We start from the raw sequence: 22866 nt of genomic DNA, 5'->3' as shown, positions 1-22866 counted from the left end.
CCGATGCAGGGCTCGATCCCAGGACCCTGGGTCATGACCTGAGCGGAAGGCAGCTGCTTAATGACTGAGCCACCGAGGCGCCCAAGATGCTGGTGGCTTTCTAAAAACCTTCTGAAGTAATAGGTTTAATTCAATGAACTACTGTGATCTCTGGCTATGTCTAATACCTACCTCGCCAATGTCACCTTTAAGAAAAAGTGTGTGTTTTTCAAAGTGACAACAGAGATTTTCCTCTCCTGGAGCCCTTGCCATGAGGGTCCCGGCACTCAATGCCCACACCGGAGGCCTCCCAGTCCCCGGGATCGGCCCTTCCAGCCACTCAGCTCTTTCCCAGTTCTCTGGGCTACTCCTAAATCCTATTAATCCGGTCAGAGCACATTCATTATCCCGTCCAGCCATTAATCAGTGACACAGAAACTGCTGGCACACAGCTCTCCTCACATTCCCCACTGCACGCAACCTCACATACATCTTCCCAGAACTTCTGTTCCAATTATAGTGCACCCTCTAAAAAGTTCAACTGCTTTTCTGGCTAACTCTGCGCGATTCTCTGCAACACACGGAGATGAAAAAGCCTCCAGCAGCTGCTTTGGTGGGGGGAGCAACGTTAAGTCGAGAGGATCTGATTTAGACAGCTCCCTGGCATCGTTTTCAAGAAACAACTTGAGTTCTTCACTATCTGACGATGACACAGCCCCACCGTAAGACATGGGGGACCCAGCCACGCCCCTGGCAGAGGTTACCGTCAAACTTCTTGTCCTGAATCAAAAAGCATTTAGTCCAGGAAATATAAAGCTATATTCCATTTCCCTTGTCAGCGATTTTGCTGTAATACTACCACGAGATACCTCTTCTATAAAAGATTTATTTTTACTGAATTCTCCCCAGAAACTCAGGCGTCTGTTTCTTTTAAGCCAAAGGACACCACAACCGATACAAGCCACACAAACAATAAACACTTTTCTAGAAGTGACAGGAAGCCATACATCAGAAGCCCCAAGCCGAGGGCTAGCACAGGGGAGTAACTGACAGCATCTATTTTTCAAATCAACCAAACATTCTTCCCATGACACTTAAGAAGGTTTTGCGTAGGGACACCTGGGTGGCTCAGTGAATTAAGCTGCAGCCTTCGGCTCAGGTCATGATCTCAGGGTCCTGGGATCGAGTCCCATATCAGGCTCTCTGCTCAGCGGGAGTCTGCTTCCCTCTCTCTCTCTGCCTGCCTCTCTGCTTATTTGTGATCTCTCTCTGTCAAATAAATAAAGAAAATCTTTTTTTTTTAAACTTTTTTTTTTTTTAAGATTTTCTTTATTTATTTGACAGAGAGAGATCACAAGTAGGCAGAGAGGCAGGCAGAGAGAGAGAGGGAGAAGCAGGCTCCCCACCGAGCAGAGAGCCTGATGCGGGGCTCGATCTCAGGACCCTGAGATCATGACCTGAGCTGAAGGCAGAGGCTTTAACCCACTGAGCCACCCAGGCGCCCCGGGAAGGGCATAATTCTAATATGATTTCACTCCGAAAGGAAAAGCTATAAAACTTCCTACCCAAGGTAAAGTGAATACTTAAGAATAATGAAAGAGGTTCATACCGTTAACAACTCAGCGAGAGCCCCTTAAAAGCAATGAATCATTCAGAATTCTTGACCCCATTGGAGGACTGGCGTAACATATTATTGCTAAAACACCATAATTCTTCAACTATGCAGATTTCTTGAACACGGCTTGTGAACCTAAAGGTGTGACATAAGAAATGCTGAGCTCTTCTGCCCTACCTGGCCTTGCAAGGCGTATCAGAGAGATGTACACATCGTGGCAGTCTCGCTCCTGCGGGATGATGAGTTGTAACAGCTGGAAGTTCTTGCAGCGAATAAGCAGAGGACATCCAGTAGCGGTTGTGGCCTGTTTTTCAATGGTGGAAATCTGACTGTGAAGAATCTGCAACCAAAAGTCATGTGGAGACGCTAAGCCCTGACAACAGATATAAACGAGATAAGCACAACCCAGATCGCAGAAGCAACACGGACAAGAAACACGCCTCCATCTCTAGCTAGCTCAGCACCTGCACTCAGATGACAAGAACCAATTGTTCGGGGAAAGAAACCATCTAACTCGGTCATTTTATTTTTCATTACCAAGCTTTCTGGTATCCAGGCTAATTATATACAGAGCACATAATGTTGTACAAGTCCAGGTAAGGGAACATTTTGGTAGTCAAATGGTGAATGAACTTCATAGCTAAAATTAAATAAGGTCATGAGAAGTTAGTAAAATAAACCTCGCAATCAACAAAAGTTAGAGATGGCTCCGCTGGGAGATGCCACCATGCTCCTTAATTCCACATGGGATGCTCAAGTTCAATAGCAACTTGCAATTGCTATTTTCTAAGCTGCTGGTAATCAGGCAGACTGGAGAAGATATTTATGTTAAAGAAAATCAAGCTGAAGTGCATCTCCCTCATGCTTCGGTGCCGGGGTGGGGGGGTTGGGGGGGTCTCTGCTCAGTCAATGGGAGCATTTGTTATCTTCTGTTACTATGGTTATGGTTGCCACACATGGTTACATCAGTTTCAGGTGCACAATATAGTGACTCATCAACTCTATACATTATGCTAACTGTAGTCACCATCTGGCACCAGTCCTCTCCACCCAGTAATGCCTGCCACCTTCTGCTGAAATGTAACAATCTCTACAGAATATAGAAAAGGGAAAAATCTACAATTCAGGGATTCTGGTTCTAGTCAGAGTGTCCCAGTTGGGTGGCTATGGAAAATAAGACGTAGCCAGTTGTCTCATTACTAAGCAGCAGAAATATCTGACAAAGGGACTCTTCCCTAACTTTTCTTTCCTTCATTTGCAAATTATTGGAAAAGTGAAGAAAACATAATAAAATAACTAAATGGTCGGCATTATTGGATCCTACAAATACAATGTATTGCAGATAAGGCACGACCGAAGGGCTGTATCTGGCACTGATGTTCTCAAATCTCTACTTGACAGCTGTGACATGAAACACTCACATCTCTGGCTATTTCTGGGCCTGTCTTTGATGATGTTTAAATAATGAGTGTTTAAAATGAATAAGTAGATCAAGTGGATTTGACTCTGCAAAAAAAGACAAAGCTGACCTTCCAAAAATAGTCCCCTAACATCCAAATACCGAAAGCCCACCCACAGGGACAAAACTCATTACTTAAAACAACAGAAAACAGATAAAAAGGCCAAGTATAAAGAATGCATACCCATGTTTCTTTTCTTGTGTCAGGTGCATTTTCCACAAATATGACGTGAGTAGCCGTCAAATACAAAGTTCCCAGGGCTGCTTTTTTAGAAGATATTCGATCTACCAAGCGGACATTTTCGACCTAGAGAAATCAGATTGACAGTTATCATAAAGCAAAAGGCTATTTGTAAAAATAAATAGTAAGTAGATAATCTTAGATTTAATCCAAAATAAATAAAATTTTGAGGGTTCTTCCAATAATAAAACCCAAACTCATCCTCTTAATTAGATCTTAGTATGATTCTGTAGATCAAAATACAAAAATTCACCAGTTACTTAAAATATAATTTTAAATGTACCACAAAAGTTATATAGACCTATTCTTAAATACCCTCTTTGTATTTTAAATAAGTCAACATTTTCATATTATAACTATATAATTCTAATTTAAAGCAGGAAGTGCATGTATCAAAGTTCTGAGTTTTAACAATAACTATCTATAAATTATGTCTATTAAAAGGACTATAACGTATTTCTCTATGTATTGCTTGGTAGTAGAAACAGCCTCAAGACAGTTTGCTTCCATATAAACTAGTAGGAAATATAGGAGAGCAAAAAGTATCAGGGAAATGTTCTTTGTGTTTACAAAGAAAACCTACCAAATTAAGATGTTCACATTCATTTATAATAAATACCCCCTAATAAGTAGAATTTTCACCACTGACCTTGATTGGAATGGTTAAGAGAGATCTCTGGAACAATTTTCATCAAGCATACATCTCTTATAAGCAGAGCAGTTTCAAGGATATGTGCATTTGGATCATTCCAATATAAAATAGAGTGGAAATTCTAAGACAATCTCTACAGGGCAAATGGAAACTGAGGGAACTATGACTCTAACAAGGCAGGGCCATGACAACTACCAGATGAGCAGTCCTGTCACAATGGCAGGCTTGGCATTGCTACTTACTACAGTAGAGGATCAACCATCTACAGACAAACATTGGCTCAACACCCACCCCTCAAGTCAGGATGGCCACTTGCTTCCATGAGGAAGCTTCAGGGACTAGTGAATCCCATTTGCTCCAATCTTCAGTGTAATATGGAAGCTGTGACCCTGATGTATTCGGAAGGCACAAGGCTTCCCCCACCCACCCCCCACTCCCCCACCCCACTCCAGGAAGACCTCAGGGAATAGCAGACCTAATGAGCACCCCTCAGGACACTAGGGTCAAACAGCACTCAAGACATTCAATTGCTTCAATCTTCTCTGAGCCTTAGAACCAAAGCAGCCCTCTGAGAAGAGCACCGGAGGGGCCCATCCTACTTCTGCCCAATTTTCAGGGATCTGATGAAGTTAAAAAAAAAAAAAATTCAGTATTTAAAATATGGTTTTATTCATACAACTTAGCCTGAAGTGGTTGCGTAATTCCTGATGCCCTGTGAATGTCTACACAAAAGATGCTCATTTAACAGGAGGGTCTTAACCTACCAGCTCATAGATTTTAAAAAGTATTTCTTTTGTTACTGATATGTTCCTTCCATATCATCATCGCATCTCTTGTAAATGGTCTTCATGTCACTGATTCACTTTCCTACTAGGTGATCATCATTTCTTATGTAGTCACAAGAATTGTTTCTATTAGTAAGGAGAAGAGCCTACAGCTAAATTTTTATTTGTGTGTTTTATAACTTCCTCTTGACCAAAGTCTTTTACTGCCTCTACTAAGTTTTTAAGTGACGTGTCTTGGACGCTCTGAGAAGATGGGAATATTTTCTATAATATTCTCTTTCTTCTTTTCCAGTAGAAGATTAAAGAGCAGCAGCAACAGGACTCATTCATGTTTTCATCTGTTTCTCTTTTTAATAACATATTTTTTTAAATATCCACCCCCTTAAAGTGTGCCACTCTGTGGTTTTTAGTATATTCATAGCATTGTGCTTACTGTTCTTACGCATTCATCGCCACGATCAATTTTGAAACATTTTGTTTGCCCACAAAGAAACCTTGTACCCATTAGCATTCACTCTTCACTTCTTCCCCAACCACCTCAGCACTAGGCAACCAGTGGATTTGCTTATTCTGGACTGGGTTCCTTCACTCAGCATCATGTTTTCAACCCATGTCTCAATCCAAGTTGATCCAATGCACCAGTACTTCATTGCCTTGTATTGCCAAGTAATACCCCACTATAAAATTACAGATTTATCACATTTTATGTATCCATATGTCAATGGATGGATGTTCAGACTGTTTCTACTTTCTGGCTATTAGGAATAATGCTGCTATGGATATTCTTGCACCAATTGTTGTGAGGACATTCATTTTCATTTCTCTTGGGTATACACATATGTACACACACACATCCAGATGGAAATGCTATGTCATACACTAACCCTGTTTAACATTGTGAGGAACTTCCACATTAATTTCCAAAGTGGTTGTACCATTTTACAATCCTACTACCAATGTATGAAATTCCAATTTTTCCATGTCTTTTAAAGTTTATTTTTTAAAAATATTTTATTTATTTATTTAAGAGAGAGAGAGAATATGAGAGAGAGAGCATGAGAGGAGAGGGGTCAATGGGAGAAGCAGACTCCCCGCTGAGCAGGGAGCTCAATGTGGGACTCCAGGATTCCAGGATCACGACCCGAGCCGTAGGCAGTCTCCCAACCAACTGAGCCACCCAGGCACCCATCCACATCTTTGACAACACTTTTTATAATCTCTCTTTCTGATTACAGCCATCCTAGTAGGTGTAAGAGAGTATCTCACTGTACTATTGATTTGTATTTCCCCAATGATTAATGATGTTGAGCATCTTTTCATGTGTACCTCTGTTTTTAATGGGAACACTTCAATATTTCACCATTGAGTTTGATGTTGATACTTTTTGTAATCACATTGTCGAAGTGACCTATTCTTCATTCACTAAGAATTTTTTTTTAAAGATTTTATTTATTTATTTATTTATCAGAGAGAGAGAGAGCACATGCCCACAAGCAGGCAGAGTGGCAGGCAGAGGCAGAGAGAGAAGCAGGCACCCCGTCAAGCAAGGAGCCTGATGTAGGACTCGATCCCAGGACCTAGGATCATGACCTCAGCCAAAGGCAGCAGCTTAACCCACTGAGCCACTCAGGTGTCCCAAGAATTTTAATTTTTAAAAATCAAGAATGAACACTGTGCTTTTAAAAATACGTATTTGGATGATTATTTGCTTTTTATTTTAGGCCTATATTATAATAGCAATAGAGTTCTTAATCTTTAAACAAGTCTTGGATTCTCGGGATTGGTGTTTTAATATTTCTTTTATTTTACCTGTTATAACTGTTCTATTTTCTGTTTTGTTTTTGCATCTATGCTTTTAAGAGAGACTGACATGTACCAGCCTGTTTGTTCTACTTTTATCAGGCTCATTCATCATGATTATGATGACAGTCATTAATCGGGAAGATTTCATCATACACATAATTTTTGAAACAAATAGAGATACTTCTTAATACAGAATTAATTCTTTAATAATTCTTTCCATTTCTGATGTAGTTTTGTATCTACTCAATGTTACCATTTTTTTAAAGATTTTATTTTTTTAAGTGATCTTTACACTCAACATGGGGCTTGAACTCACAACTCCAAATTCAAGAGTCACATGCTTCATGGACTGAGCCAGCCAGCTTCCCTTCAATATTACTGTTTTTTTTTTACTAAATCTCATTTTGACGTGTATTTTCTTTACAAATTATCTTCTAATGGATGGTTTTCAAATTCTTAGACACTTTTAATTCTTATCTGTGGATGACTCCCTCCCGCTTCATTCTTTCTCTCATTCCCAAATTGTGAAATACATTTTTACTTTATTGTGATTACATAGGCAAAGGGTTTTCTTCAAAGGAACAAGTCCTGGATCTACAGATTTAGGATTTTTTTCTCTTTTCTAATTGTTTAATTTCTGCTCCTTTGTTAGTAATATTTCAGCTTTCCTTGATATGGCTTTTCTTTTTCTTTGTTCATTTCTGAACTCTCAGGTTTGAGTCAGTCCACTCATTGTCATTCTTTTTGTTTAATAACAAGTTTTAAAGACCAATCATTTTCCTCCAAGTATATCTTTGGCTGCACCTTATTAGTTATATTTGCAGTATTCTTGCTCCTCTTGCTTTCTAGAAGAATCTATAATTGCATTTTTTATTGCTTCTTTGACCCAGGAGTATTTAAGGAGAATATTTTTCAATTCCCACATGATCAGATCATTTTATTTAACTTTTGTCATTAAATGTTCTATTCTGAACTAACACGAGAAAGGTCTTATGGAAGAGAGTTGTGGGAGAAAAAAAGCAAGAGGATATATTATTTTTGGAACATTTCTATGGGAAAATACTTATTTGCATGCTAAGATATAACTACTTAAATTAAGTGGAGGTTCAGGGGTGATACAGTCATTAGCAGTATCTAAAAATGGACTGTAGATGATTTTCCCTGCCCTTGGGACTAAGGAGACAAAACTTTATTGGGATACTCAGATTGAACAAAAGGTAATGTTTTGAGGCAAAAAAAAAAAAAATTCGTATGGCTTATTCTCTCCATCGAAGTGAAGGAAAACTATACCACTCAGATTATTTTTAGAAAGTCTCAGTGAAACAGAACGAGTTTTGCAGATGGTGGTAGATTAGAATACTTAATGAGATTTTTTTCCATGTCTTTTTGTTAACTTTGGCTGCTGTTGCAGGAAAATTGCATTTCAAAATTTGGCAATAGTTCTTATAGGTCCTATTGCTGTTAAAAGTAATTTTGAAATAGAGGGAGAAAAAAAAATAAAAAAAAACAAAAAACAAACAAACAAGGGAAACAGAGGAGCATAATTTCCCAGTGATCTGCAATGACAACTTAAATGAATAATAAAAATTAAAATTTAATTGTCTGAGAATTCTGTGGTGATAGGGAGCACTGCTCAGAGGCCACCCCATGGTTCCCGCTAAGATAGCCAGAACATTCATGACTAGGACTCTAGAATCAGTCAACCGCACATAAAATGAAACAAATCTCAAGAGTTTGGGCACCATCTTTACAACCCACTGGTTCAATAGCTCTGCCTCATTGTTCCGCTAACTTAATTCTATCTTATTTAGACATACAGTTAAGCTATATGGTAATAAAGCCTAATTAATGCATGAAGAGACAGGACTCAGGAAACTATCAGCTTCTCTAGACAACATTATTATGATTCATTTGTGCGTTCCCAGGAACACCATGCTTAAGACACGCTAGGTATTTGCGAATAGCAGTTCATTTACGCAAAACATTTTACAGCATATCATTAATTCTTGGGTGTATCTTTTTCACATTCTGACTCTTCTGAAAATGGAATTTGTCTTACAGTTAACACATAAGGAGCTGTTACATCATGTAACTGGCAGTGCTTCTGTCTTTCTCAGCAAGATATAAGATCTTGGTGCATCTCACCATCATTGATGTCCTAGATGTGCTGTAATGCAGTTAAATTTGTAGCCAGTGGAACATAAATTATATTTGAAACCATGAGATCCTAAGAGGTTACCCAGGGAGAGCATGTAGAGTGAGAAGAGAAGAAATCTGAGGAAATCCTACCTTTAAAGATCTGACAGAAGAAGAGGAATCAGAAAAGCAAACTAGAAAGGAATCTCGCCGGAGGAGAAAAGTCAGGGGAGTGTGCTGTCCAGGAACCATGTGCAGAGGGAGTGGCTAAGAGAATGGAAGGGTCCATCCCCAACGCTGCTGAAAGATCACATAAAGCAATAACTGTAAACTGTGCCCACTGGATTAGTGACATGGAAGATGCTGGTGACCTTAGTAGGAGCGGTCCTGGGAGCCCAGGGATCAGGAGCCTGAACACAGTTGGAGGAGGCATGAGCTCCACAGAAGTTAAGAAAGCAAAGACTCTTCTCTTTGTAGAAGTTATGGGTGGAACTGGGCAGAAGCCAGAGTGGGAGAGCCTGACCATTGAAACTCCATCCTGGAGCAGCAGAAGACCAAAGAATAAGAGGAGCCTTCCAGAAGCAACTGGCATGTCAAGACATGTTAAAGAAAGAATCCTATTATGCTGCCAACAAGGGGGCATCTGGAGCTATGATACTCACAGAAAATACAACTCCAGTTAAGAGGAGCTCATGAGAAATACATTTTAAAGGATCAGAAAAAAGAGATGAGGTTTGCTGGACAAGGTTTTATTTCTCCTGCTAATACCAAAGTCTTCCCCAATCGTATAAATCTTTTTCCCCTGGTCTTAAAAACTGGTCTTTTTTTTTTTTTTTTAATTTAAACATGTACTTATTTACATAATGTTTAAAGTTTCAGAAATGTAGAAGGAAAGAAAGAAAATTACCCTTAGTTCCACGATCCAAACCTAAGCTCTTTGAATTTCTTAGTATATTTTAGATAAGATTTATATTTAACCATTATTTCATTAGGTAGAAAAGTGTCAGAAGAAATAATTCCAAGGGTGGGCTGGAAAAGTCTTTTGCTTTACTGAGCCTTGCCTTTGCCCCCAATTTTTAGGACAGTCGCTGTACACCATGATGTCCTGATGGGTTGGATGAGGACAGCATAGCTAGGTAAGGGGTACTTTTTACTTCTCCACAGCTGGGTCATGGAATACAGACACATGAGTGGACAGTGAGACAATCTCTGACCTGACTACCTCAGTGGGAGGAAAAAATTATGCCAGAGAGGATTGTGGAAATGCAAACTTCCATGGGAATTGGCAGGAATTCCAGGGAGAGTTTTGGATTTCCAAAGGGAAAAGAAAGGGAGTGTTCAAAATAGCCTTCCCGATAGTTCATAGATCAGGCCAATCTCAGCTGTCATTTGGTTTATGTCAAAATTACCAAAGTAATAATAATAAAAACAATAACAAATATTTTTAGAGTACTTACTCTATGCCATGAACTGTGCTGTCACTTTGCGTAAGTGACCGCAGTTACTCTCCACGATAACCCCATGAGTTAAGTCTTTACATAATCTCCAGTTCACAGTTATTGGGGACCAGCTTCCCCAGCCCATTCAGCAGCGTGCAGCGAGGCTCAGGCTGGAGCTATGGTCTGCCTAACTCAGAGCCCAAGTTCACCATACGCTGAGGCTGTGGGCACCACTGAGTGCCTCTGAGGTCATTTTAGTCCTGTTCTTCAAAATCAATACATGCAGGATAATCGATAAACAATTACCTTAACCAGTTTTATACATGAAAGTTAGTATTTGAAAATTGAATGGTGTCACACAAAATCATAGTATAAAACCATATTCACAGGGGCGCCTGGGTGGCTCAGTGGGTTAAGCCGCTGCCTTCAGCTCAGGTAATGATCTCAGGGTCCTGGGATCGAGTCCCGCATCGGGCTCTCTGCTCAGCAGGGAGCCTGCTTCCTCCTCTCTCTCTCTCTGCCTGCCTCTCTGCCTACTTGTGATCTCTCTCTGTCAAATAAATAAATAAAATCTTTAAAAAAAAAAAAACCATATTCACAAACCACAATCAGCATATTCTTTGAGATTGACCCAAAGACAGAAAACTTGAGCGTGGAACGCAAGAGCCCGAACACTGGTGGGAAGGAGATGTTCAGGGTTCTCAGAACTAACAATAGGGTTCTCAGACCACCAAATACCCAGTTCCATTCGACAAAATGCCTATGCAGAGAACCGTGTGAGGTCCAAAGAAGAAAAAAAGGGTGAATAAGAGTGAACTCTGTCTAGCTCAAGAGTCTTACAGACTCAATGGGAGAGTCTCTGCCCCAGTTTAAGGGCCTCTTCATTCCTATCCCTGCTCTGCTGGCTTTAGATTGAGGCAAAAAAAAAAAAAAAAGGTTTCATCAGCTTTTCTAGGCCAAGGCTGAAAAGCTTCAGTGAAAACCCTGGGTGCTGCCACATCACTGCCAGGTCTGAAACAGGACACCCGGCTACAGAACACAAGCCCTGCTCCGTCCTTCCCTCGCCGCCTGGGAATCAGGGGGCCCTTGGAAATCAATGAGACACAGAGCCTCTCTTCGGCAACTCTCCATCACAGCACCTTCTAATTTCAGTCTTAATAGAATATGAGCTTTGCTTGACCTTCTACCCCTATCCTAGGTCGAATATGGGATTGCGGAACATTCTGGATTCCAGAACCATACCAGACTCTCTACAAAGGTAAAGCTGCTCGGCAGGACAGCAGTCCACAGTGCGGGGTAGGATCACCTTCTACTGAAAAAGAAGAAAGGCAAACATCACTAGCCACCAGCTTTGCTTGGACCAAAGACCAAGTCCTCAATACCATATAAATGAGGCTGAAGGTCACTGCCAATCATCTGGGGGAAGCGATCCAGAGGTTGCTGAACAGGGAGAAATCAAAATGCCTGCAGTAGCCAAAACCTAGGACAAGTTTATGTTCTAATCTAAGAAAAGCAGCTAGATAAATAGTTTGTCATGCTAAATTTGGTATCATGACATTTTCTAGTTCTACCAACATGAAAAGTAAAGTATTTTTGAGTCAGGAGGCCCAGGCTCTGGTGCCGGTTCTGGTTTTGGAACTGAACTGTGGGGCCCTGAGCAGTTTACTCACCGTCTCTGGGTTCCCATTTCTACAAAGGACCCAAAGGATATTTAGTATCTTTCTCCGTGCTACCAGATTGCGGTTAGAACTTACTGGTCCTTCACAGAGAGGCCAGAAAGAACGCGCAACAGTAACTGTGAAAATATCAACCTTAATGACTCCATATTCAGTTCTCCAGAAATTCAGTCACTCGATACCATGGTTGGCCAACAGAACTCTTGGGGTCTCCTAAGGAAAGGAAGTCTGCACCAGCATCCAGCACTCAGGGGCCCAAAGGAAAGAGATGAACAGGACAAGCCCGACCGAGCACCCTGCCCACTAGCGGGGGGAGAAGCCGCCTGAGCCAAGACTGGCTCTTTCCCAGTCTCCAGGCTCCCTTGCCCTTTGCCCTTTCTGGAGACTGAGAACCTGGTTTCCTGTGAATCCTGGAGGACTCGGTAAGACTTCCTGGGTTATTTCTACCTCTGATAATTAAGTATCATTTGGGTTTCAGTCTGAATTTATAAAGTTTCTTGCTGTAGTGTTTTAAAGAAAAAACTCTGGTTGCCTTTCTTTAACAGATGATACCAGATTGCATCTTGGTTAAAGTATTATATTTGATCTAGTGCTCATAAAATTCTTTAAGATAAAATGAAAGAAAACATCCTATATAACGTATCTGTATGTCATTTCTGAAAACATAATACTTTAAAATCTATTGATGTAGCCATCCACTTTTCTACAGTCTTTAATGGTGACACTCAGGCCAGACAGTGCACTGAAACAATCTGGCTTCTAATCACCCACCCATCACATTCCCACATCCCTGGTCAGAAAGTGGCTAGGTGACAAGGGGGGACTTGAGCAGACCCAAACTTGAGACTATTACAAAAATGAAAAGCTAAAAGTCAAGGCAGACTTCATTTTTCCTAAAGGGTTCTTCGTCATAAGCAGAATAGGTCCTATGAGCTACATAATGTGAGGATGGACGATACAAAAATGTGCATTATTAATTCAGTTTGAAATACACGATAGTTAATGTAGGTCCATTACCTTGCATAGTAATTAGCACAGTGATGAGTAGGGGTGGGACATGGGAGTTCCCGGGCTGGGGAGCCATCCCTGGCCATCCACGGCAGCGCCTACTCCCTCACATCCCCACGAGCTGACTGCCGAGAATCACAATCAGGCCAATCCAGGACTACTTTTCCAGAAAAGTCGATGGTAAAGAAGGAAGCACAATTATGGCAGATTCCTTTCCACTTCCCCTTTGAGTAGAGAAAGAAGGAAGGGTAACAAGAGCAGCAATTTTATGATTTACTGAGCAACTAGCAAGTGCCAGGTATTGTACTAAGTATGGTCCCTAAACTATTTCTAACTCAGCTGAAAGGTAGATGTGATTATCCAGTTTCACGGATGATAAAGTAGAAGTGCACGTAGAATAAAGCCCATGGAGTCACAGCCAGAGAGCAGCAGACTCGGATTTTAAACCGAAATATCTGATGCCCACATCCATTTCCCCAAGACCCCCTGCACTCTGCCTCTGCAGTCCAGAACTAATATTGCAAATAACATCATGGCTGAAAGCCCATCCTCTATTTCCCCTAAAGTTTCAGTTAGAGAGTTATATCATTAACAAGCAAAAAGCTGTAGCTAACGCTGAGGCATTGATAATTCAGCAGAGTGCAGCTCGGTTGGCCAGTGAGCCCTGCTCACTCTGCCTTGTCTGGAAGAGCCAACCCCATGGTACTGCGGTCCTTAGAGCCTAGAGAGCCTGGCTCCCCAGATGGTCCCAGGACTAGCTGGATAGTCGTGAATGAGCGCTGGCCTGCTTCACATCCGATGGTATAATGTCATCCTGCAGCAGCAGGAGAACCATCCAAGAAATCAAGTCCCACTTCTTCTAGCCAGCCATGCATTCATTATAGAAACATCTACCCTATTAGAAATTCTGAATGGTTCCCTTTATGGTCAGTGTCCCTATGTTGCTAAGCAAGATGTTTTCAGTTTGAAGCAAGAGCTCCAGGATAATGAATGATCCCACCTATGAGTAAGTGCGTGAGTGAGAGAAAAAGAAAAAAAAATGTACCTCAGTAGATATTAATAATAAACAATAATGGATAAACAGACCCATAAGAAAGACTTCAGAGATTTAATTCTTGCTCCACTGAATGCTCACCTCATGTCTGTGACTCCATTTTCCCCGTTAAAGTAGTGGGAGCAATAGAACATACAAGGAAGGCAGACTATGTGATTATGGCTGCAAAATTACCTTGATGAAGAATACGGGAAGCAATAAAACATTCCTCAGACCATTTCGAATCTCTTAAGATAGAAGAAAAGTCATTTGATTTGTCCAACTTAAAAAGAAGCACTTCTAATACCGTACTGTATATTTGAACGTTGCTAAGAGAATAGATCTTGAAAGTTCTCCTCACAAGAAAAAAAATTTGCAACGATATGAGGGGATGGATGTTAACTAGACCTGTTGTGGTGATCACTTTACAATATGAACATACATCAAGTCATTATGTTGTAGATCTTAAACGAACACAATGTTACATGTCAATTATATCTCAATTATATCTCAATAAAACTGGAAAAATAAAATCATACTGTAAAATATTACATAATAAACTTGTCTTAAAAAAAAAACTAAAAATAGGGCACCTGGGTGGCTCAACGGGTTAAGCCTCTACTTTCAGTTCAGGTCATGATCTCAGGGTCCTGGAATCAAGACCCACATCGGGCTCTCTGCTCAGCAGGGAGCCTGCTTCCCCCCTCTCTCTGCCTGCCTCTCTGCCTACTTGTGATCTCTCTCTGTCATATAAATAAATAAAAATCTTTTTTTAAAGAACCCTAAAAATAAAAAGCACTTTTTTAGGGAAACTTCCTACACTGTTGATGGGAATGCAAGCTGGTGCAGCCACTCTGGAAAACAGTATGGAGGTTCCTCAAAAAGTTGAAAATAGAACTACTCTATGACCCAGCAATCGCACTACTGGGTATTGATCTAAAGATACAAACGTAGTGATCCGAAGGGGCACGTGCACCTGAATGTTTATAGCAGCAATGACAGCAATAACTACAACAGCCAAACTATGGAAAGAACCTAGATGTCCATCAACAGTTGAATGGATAAAGATGTGGTATACACACACACACACACACACACACACACACACACACACACGCGCACGCACTGGAATACTATGCAGCCATCAGAAGAAATGAAATCTTGCCATTTGCAATGACGTGGATGGAACTAGAGGGTATTAGGCTAAGCGAAATAAGTCAATCAGAGAAAGTCAATTACCATATGAGATCTCTGATATGAGGAATTTGAGAGGCAGGGCTGGGGGTTGTGGGTGGGGGGAGAAGGAAAAAATGAAACAAGATGGGATCGGAAGAGAGACAAACCATAAGAGACTCTTAATCTCACAAAACAAACTGAGGGTTGCCAGGGGGTGGGAGGGTAGGGGTAGGGTAGTTTGGTTATGGACATTGATGAACGTATGTGCTATGGAGAGTGCTGTGAAATTTGTAAGCCTGAGGATTCACAGACCAGTCCCCCTGGTGCAAAATAATGCATTATATGTTTATAAAAATAATTTTTTTTAAAGAAGCACTTTTTTTTCCCTACTGACATAAGTTGTTTAAACAAATAATAAGGGGTAGTTATAAGGCTTCAGGAGTTTTCTAATCTAGCCATTTGATAGAATAATCAGGAACACTAATCCTTCTCCCAAAAGACAGATTTAATCTGTTTAAAACTATAAAACCAATGAAAGTCTTTTCCCAGGACCATTTTATTCAGAGGTCAGATATTGGAGAAGAACTAAGGACAAAAATCACAAAGCACAGTCCAAGAAAATATATGACATGTAACCAGAAGAAATACTTGGACATTCTGTCCTTCATAAAACCCCTATCTTTGATAGAACTGAGACAAATTCTAGTGGGATACACACATTGAGACTACATAAAAATAATCCTATTTCCAAGCTGCCTCAAAATATATCCTTCTGTGAAACTAAATTGTTTTTTAAAACAGAGTTAATATAATCAGATATAATACAAAGCAAGCTACCTATGAAAGAACCCCATGAAAATTAGATAGCTGCCATCTATCAGCATTTAATTAAGCCCTTTTCACTTATTAATGTTATTAATTTGTTGAGTGACTACTCTGTACCAAGCACCCAGACTATTTATCAAAAGGCTAACTAGTAACAGTGCCTGTAGATTATCTGACTCCACCTCTGTGAGGAATCTTCCAGGAGCAAGAGAGAAAAATCTCAACGTCATGTTGTTTAAGCCAAAAGGGATCTTACTGAAGTATGCATCCATAAACACCTGTGGTGGGGCTGGCTTCAGACTGGCCAGGGGTTCAAAACACCCAGCTGCTCACCCTCATCTCTCAGGGCCCCACCCCTGCTGGCTCTTGGCTCTCTGCTCGTGGCTGCTCCAGCAACCCAGCCTGACCGCCCACCATAGCCATGGCCAGTGAAGAAAAGCACCAAAGGCCCAAGCAAACACTCAGTGCCTTTCACTGGGTCACACGCTTATTCTGAAACCAGCGATGACATGATGGTGGCCGGATGTGAGGTACAAGACACACCACAGACACAGGGACTGAGAACAGAGCAGGCATGCCCCTGAGAGGAAGTGGTGAGAACGGAGGACGACCAGCCCAGGCCAGCACACGCCCACCACATGAAGTATTCCCAGGGCTGTCACCCAAGCAGTCATGCTACCACACACTCCTTGCATGTCACTCCATTCTCAAAGCTCCAGGGGCTCCCCGTTGCTGCTGGGTTTTCCACAACCTGGTCCCCCCTTTTGCCTTTTCAGCAGGTTCCCTTGTTCACACCCCAAACCACTGCCAGGATCCTATGCCAGATGTCACTGATTATTCTCTGAAGATACACTGATCTACCAGAGTCTATGCCTGTGATCACACTCCTTCATTCCATTTCTTCCTCCCCCACCTCACCGGTGGAGCTCTCATCTTCAACCTTACCTCCCCACGCACCAACTTCTCGCTGCACCGAACCAGTTTCAACCAGCTGTACTGAAGTCAGAGGATTCAAGTTTGGAAAGACAAAAACCCAATTTGAAACAGACTCATAATCCAAGGGGTTTAGACAGACCCATGGGTAGATATGATAGAAAAGTTCATTCTAGTCATCTTGATCTAATTTTCAGAAGTAGGGTAAAAGGACAGAAGAGTCTATCCAGACTATTTTGTTACAGTAGTTGTGCAAAGGGACACTGAAAAACAATAAAGATTCTGGAATTATATACACATTAGAAGGATATTTACTTAGTGTGTCAGCTTCCAAAGTGAAGTATCTACATACTTCCCCAATTTGCTGGAAATTTTAAGTCCTTTCTCCATGTAGGAAATGGGGTACTTGATAGATAGACATATTTCTTCAGATTTTTAAGCCACCTACAAATCTCCAAATAATTTCAACAAATAATGTTATACTCTGGGGAAACAAAAACTTTGCAAAACTTGCTTTTAAAAGATAAAAAAAAAAAAAAATCCGTCAAGTTTCCTATATAGATAAGAGTATTTTTACCCAGCTTAGGTCAAGGTAAAGGAAACACCTTGTTGATTTCAGATAGCCTTGAATGCCTACAAATGGGCAGGTTGTTGAGTTCCATCTACCTATACAATTGTTAAAACAGTAGATCTGGCTGAAATTTAACTAAGTTTTAAAAAAATTCCCCGAGAGGGATAATAAAGCAAATATAGAGACACAGAGCCATGGCCACTTAGCTGCTAGGAATTCTTGGAAAAAGCAGAGACAAGAAAAGGAGAGACCATTTTTGCTCAGAGGAAACTACAAATGTTATGCCAGCAGCCAACTCTCATAAATAAAAAGTCAGGCACTTGAGAGTTTTGTACAGGGTCCATATAATTTATTTTGGTAGGATGACCCTGGATGTGTAGGCTTAAAAGAACATGTGCTGTTAAATAAGAGGACAGTCCCAGGATTTATTTCAACACCACCTTAAAATAACCTCTACCAAAAATACCATTTTCAACAAACTCAAATAAGAGAAAGCAAATGGAGAACAGATGCTAGGCCCATTGTAACTCAAAGAATAAATGTATGGAGTAATCTATTAAAGATCATTGGTTTAAAAACCATCATCATTTTTAAAAAATAAAAGTCTCAGGAGACTGAGACCTTGCCATGAAGCACTATAGAAAGTCAAAGGCTAATTTTGATGATGATTTTCCTCCAGAAGTATTTCCAAAATTCTAAAATGCTTCTGAAGTTGACATATTTTTGACAAAGGCACTATTAGCAAAGCATAGACCGTCTACTTATATAGCTCTATGGGAAAACATTTTTCCAAGGGCAAGTTGTGTCAGTTGGAACTTAATGCTGATCCAAAGAGAGGAGACAGCCGGTCATGGAGAGAACCAAGTTGTATACACCCCTTCCACCATCTTCTGGCAAGTATCAGTGCCAGAGGACAGAGGGGTACAGACGTTCCAGCTCATTTACACATTCCCATGCCTCGCCCAGGGCTCCCTGCCCCTGAGGACAGATCCATAATCCACACCACATTCTTTTGCTTCTCCTCCTACAGCACAGCCCTCTGGAGGCCATCATTGCCATTCTGGGAAATAAGGATAAAGCAGAATGCCTTGCAGACACAAAGATGTGGTGGTTGCTTCTGGACCCGGGAAGAAAGGGTGCACTGTGGTCCTATCACAATGAGCTGAGGCTACCACGGACAGTGAGGACCCACTCACCCAGCACAGCGAGGCCTCTCCAGCTGAACACTCAAGACCTGCCTCGGAAACCCCATCTTTCCTTGACCACCCCACTGCACACCATTCTCTACACTGTGGGTTGCTAGGACCCCTCTGGTCATTGCTATTTGCTTCACGTTTACCCCGTGCTGCCTGCTATTTTCACTAGACAACTTGCACTGTTTCTAAGAATAGACACCCTCAAGGAAGGCATGGATTCTTTCATTCCCACTATCCTCTGCAGCACCATGAACAACGCTAGGTCCACACTTACATCAGAAGTGTGGGAAGAGGGACGCCTGGGTGGCTCAGTTGGTTAAGCAGCTGCCTTCGGCTCAGGTCATGATCCCAGCGTCCTGGGATCGAGTCCCACATCGGGCTCCTTGCTTGTCAGGGAGCCTGCTTCTCCCTCTGCCTCTGTCTGCCATTCTGTCTGCCTGTGCTTGCTCTTCTCTCTCTCTCTGATAAATAAATAAAATCTTTAAAAAAAAAAAAAAAAAAGAAGTGTGGGAAGAAAGAAGGGGGCACAGTCTGTGGCTTATGGGCTTCCTGAACTGAGGGACCACAGAAGTGATCTCAGAGCAACGTCCCAACCCGCGACTGTAGGACCTCAAGGGCAGGCACTATGCCCTTTCCACCTTTTTGTGTCCTGATTCCCAGCACAGGTATGTGCTAACGTACGTTCCAGTGAATCAAAATTAACAACATTATCGTAAAAACAAGTATGTGAGGGCTTGTAGGTAGAATCCTATATGATTAACTAGGAATGCCTCATACTGAATTTGAATGTTCGGACAAGAAGATAAGAAAGGTTCAAGCCTGGACGATGTTGCAAGTGCAAAACAAGAAACAGCGATGGGGAAGGAAAAAAAAAACACCCTTCATTTGTGAAAGTGAGTACTAAGTGCCATGTAACCAACTTAGAACTAACACTTGTGACTTTCTTCCACAGCTGGGATATGCAGCTGCTATTGAGAAATCAGCCTTTAAAAAGCTGTTGCAAACACAAGCCCACAGGTAAAAATAAAAGCTACACCGTTAAACTAGATTTGAGATTTTTTTAAGTCCACTAGTCTTCACACAGGGTGAAGGTTGTCCCGTGGGTGTAGAATCTGAGAAGTTTCAAGTTTACCTCTGCTTGAGGCACTAAGTTCCTTACGGGAATGCTATATGTGAATACGTGGCTCTTCGTAACATCCTTTTCTGTCGAGTTGAGATTCCTCAAGACACCAGTGTCACAGGCACCTGGGTGGCTCAGTCATTGGGAGCCTGCTTCTCCCTCTCCCTCTGCGGCTCCCCCTGCTTGTTCTCCCTCTCTCTCTCTCTTTCTCTCTGTCAAATAAATAAATAAAATCTTTTAAAAAAAGACCCCAGTGTCCTGCCAGTTTGCCAATACTCTGCGGAGCTGATTCTAGCTACTCCGCAACTTTTTTTTTCATACTGTCTGTTTGTAACATGCTTTGTGAAAATCTGTGGGATTACAGTTTTGGTTACAATGTCAACCTTAAAGCCTGATTTTCCTCCCCAAACTGAAATCTGTGAGGTCGGTACCAAGTCTGGGTACAACATTTTACTTCGATTTTCTTGTAAAGTGCTTTTGAATTAATGAAATATTAGCATAATTGTGTAAACAAATAAGAATAAAAATGGTAAAGAACAAGGCTGTTGAAAGGCAGTGAAGCTTGGATACGAGATCCCACTAAGCCATTCCCTTCTTTCGTTTCTTCAGTGACCACTCACTGTGCATCTCTACTCTCTGCCGGCGCGGAGGGCTCTGGGCTCTGGGGATGCAGCAGTAACAGGACAAAGGCGCTGTGCACATGCAGTTTGCATTCAGCTCGGGAATGGGCGGGCAGGAAACGCAGTAAGTAAAATAAATACACATATGCATGTCAGTGATGCCAGGGAGGATGGAGAGGCAAACAGGGTGAGCAGGTGGGTATAGAGAGACATCAGCCAGTCCAGGGAAGGCCCCTCGAATCAAATGATTGGCTATTTCAGTCGGACACCAAAGTAAGAGAGTTGCCTGTAAGGAAAACTGGAGAAAGAGCATTCCAGGCAAAAGGAACCACAAAGGAAGGCCCTGAGCTGGAACACTTTGGACTCAAGGTGCTCAAGGGTCTAGAAGGAGTTGATGTCTGACCAGAGTCTGTGAGGGGCGAGGAGCAGGAAAGGAGGGGCGCCAGGGGGACAGGCTGCTCTGTGGCACCTTCCAGGACAATGTGGGGACTCTGGCTTTCACGCTGAGTGGGGTGGGAAACAACCAGGGGGTTTCCAGGGGAAGGTTAACAGGATTTGGAAAATCTAAAAAATGGAAGATTTTCTAAAGTCTTGGCTTACAGTGATTACATGATTATACACATGTTCAGAGAATATGGCATACATTTTTCTATTTAATTCTTTCCTACAACATAAGTTCGCTGAATCTAGGGACCCTGTTTGTCTAGTTCACTGCTGGATCTCCAGGGCCTAAAACAGTACTTGGCATCCAGGAAGCACTCAAGAAATATTTGATGAAGGTGCACGTGAACGATTAAATCTATGAATGGGGTCTCTGAATCCACTGACTTAGCTCAAAGAGATAGAATCCCTTTCTCCCACCTCCACTCCCCAAACTGGCTGAATAGCTCACTTCAATATGTAAGTCTACTGTTTAAGTGCACCTGGAACGTTCTAAATAAATTATACGTTGCAATATGCCCTAAGGGATGACATTTTCTTTCATAGCTTGGCAATAAATTTATTTCTCCGGGAATCTGTGATAAGCAGTGTTTTAACAAATGAGAAAGAGGAGAAAAGTAAACACACAATTTTTATAAAGTTGTCATAGTCTGCCACAAAATTTTAAGTGAGGGTTATTTTTAAACTATTTTAAATGCTTGTGGGAGGAAGGGTTGGGTTTGTGTCCTGGGAAGTACTTTTACTCCCAAAGGCTTCAACTTAGCTGTCCACCAGGGGAAAGGGCACTAAAAAAAAAAAAAAAGTTTCTGGCCTAAGAAATATGGTACAAAATGAGCTGCTTGGACTCTCTCTGAGTGCAACATAAGAATACAAAAACTGAACCATCACACGGGAGTCATGGAATCCTGAGTGCTTGGTCAAATGGTTTAATTTCATGCATACTTCACAGCTTGTCCTATTCAGAATAGAAAAGCCAGTAAAAATAAGCTTTAAATAAGGATGAGAAAACATATGTACATCTGTTGTGTGAAAACAAACATTCCAGACACTGTTTTTCTGGTGGGGATAGGACAGAAGTGATAACCAAACAAAATCAGTTAATGATGAAAGTTCAAGGACAAATACTGAAATTTACTAATAACTAAATAAAGCAGACATATATACAATGTTACAGTTTCATGTCTGTCATTCCTCACAGGATTTCCAAAGTTTCAAGGTATATAATGCCTCCATTATATCCCTTTGGAAAATTTTAATGTAACCATGTTACTTTCATCCATGAAAAAAAAATCAAAGAGTGTCTCTCTGCAGGCAGGCACTCCAAAACATCTCCTTTGGCAATCCAGGGTGACATCACTGAGGCCTTTCTTCAGGGAACACCGGCCACTGCAAAGGCTTCCCGAACAAAACTCGACACTTTCCTAAAGTCCATGCTGATCCACATTCATGCATGTTCAATAAATTAATGTTTTTATAAAAGGAAAAAAATGCTCTCAAATATGGGTGTGAGTAGAGTGCCTTCAGGGGAAACAATGTTACCCATTGTAAAGCAGGGAAGTGGATGAGTAAGTCCAATGAAATGTTTGGGTTAAGAAAACATTTTCTATTATCAAATTTCATATTAGTTCTTTTAGCATACAAACCTGTGGCCACCTCTTTGGGCAGTAAAGATGATAGTAGAAATAACAAAAGCAGCTGTACTGTACTGAATGCCAAGTTATTAAGTGCTTTAAACATATTCTCTGGTTGGTTCTCCTGACTAGTTATAAATGAGGACATCAAGGCTTTAAGAGACCTCATTTAAGATCATGCATCTAGGGCGCCTGGGTGGCTCAGTGGTTAAGCCTCTGCCTTCGGCTCAGATCATGATCTCAGGGTCCTGGGATCGAGCCCCGCATCGGGCTCTCTGCTCAGCAGGGAGCCTGCTTCCTCCTCTCTCTCTGCCTGCCTCTCTGCCTGCTTCTGGTCTCTGTCTGTCAAAATAATAAATAAAATCTTAAAAAAAAAAAAAAAGATCATGTATCTACTACAATAATCAAAACTGTGTGCTACAAGTTGAGGGCGGACATGAAGATCAGAGGAATACAGCTGGAATTCCAGTAAGAAATCCAGGCACCTACAGTCTATGCAAAATCAGTTCACTGGTGAACGGATATTC

At 41.3% G+C, this 22866-nt stretch overlaps 1 protein-coding gene across 1 annotated transcript in view; it reads right to left on the bottom strand.

Moving 5' to 3' along the window:
* MTMR7 (myotubularin related protein 7) overlaps positions 1-22866 on the bottom strand; it is a 107558-nt gene that overhangs the window by 58603 nt on the left and 26089 nt on the right. The window contains exons 2-3 of the mRNA XM_032328954.1: positions 3238-3360; positions 1772-1934 (exon numbers count right to left, since the gene is read on the bottom strand). Coding sequence (XP_032184845.1) covers positions 1772-1934; positions 3238-3360 — 286 coding nt within the window. The remainder of the gene's footprint in view (positions 1-1771; positions 1935-3237; positions 3361-22866) is intronic.

This window comes from Mustela erminea, chromosome 21 (assembly GCF_009829155.1).
Source record: "Mustela erminea isolate mMusErm1 chromosome 21, mMusErm1.Pri, whole genome shotgun sequence".
NCBI lineage: Eukaryota > Metazoa > Chordata > Mammalia > Carnivora > Mustelidae > Mustela > Mustela erminea.
Note: the sequence above shows the minus strand (reverse complement) of the source record. Positions and strands in the feature narration are given on the sequence as shown.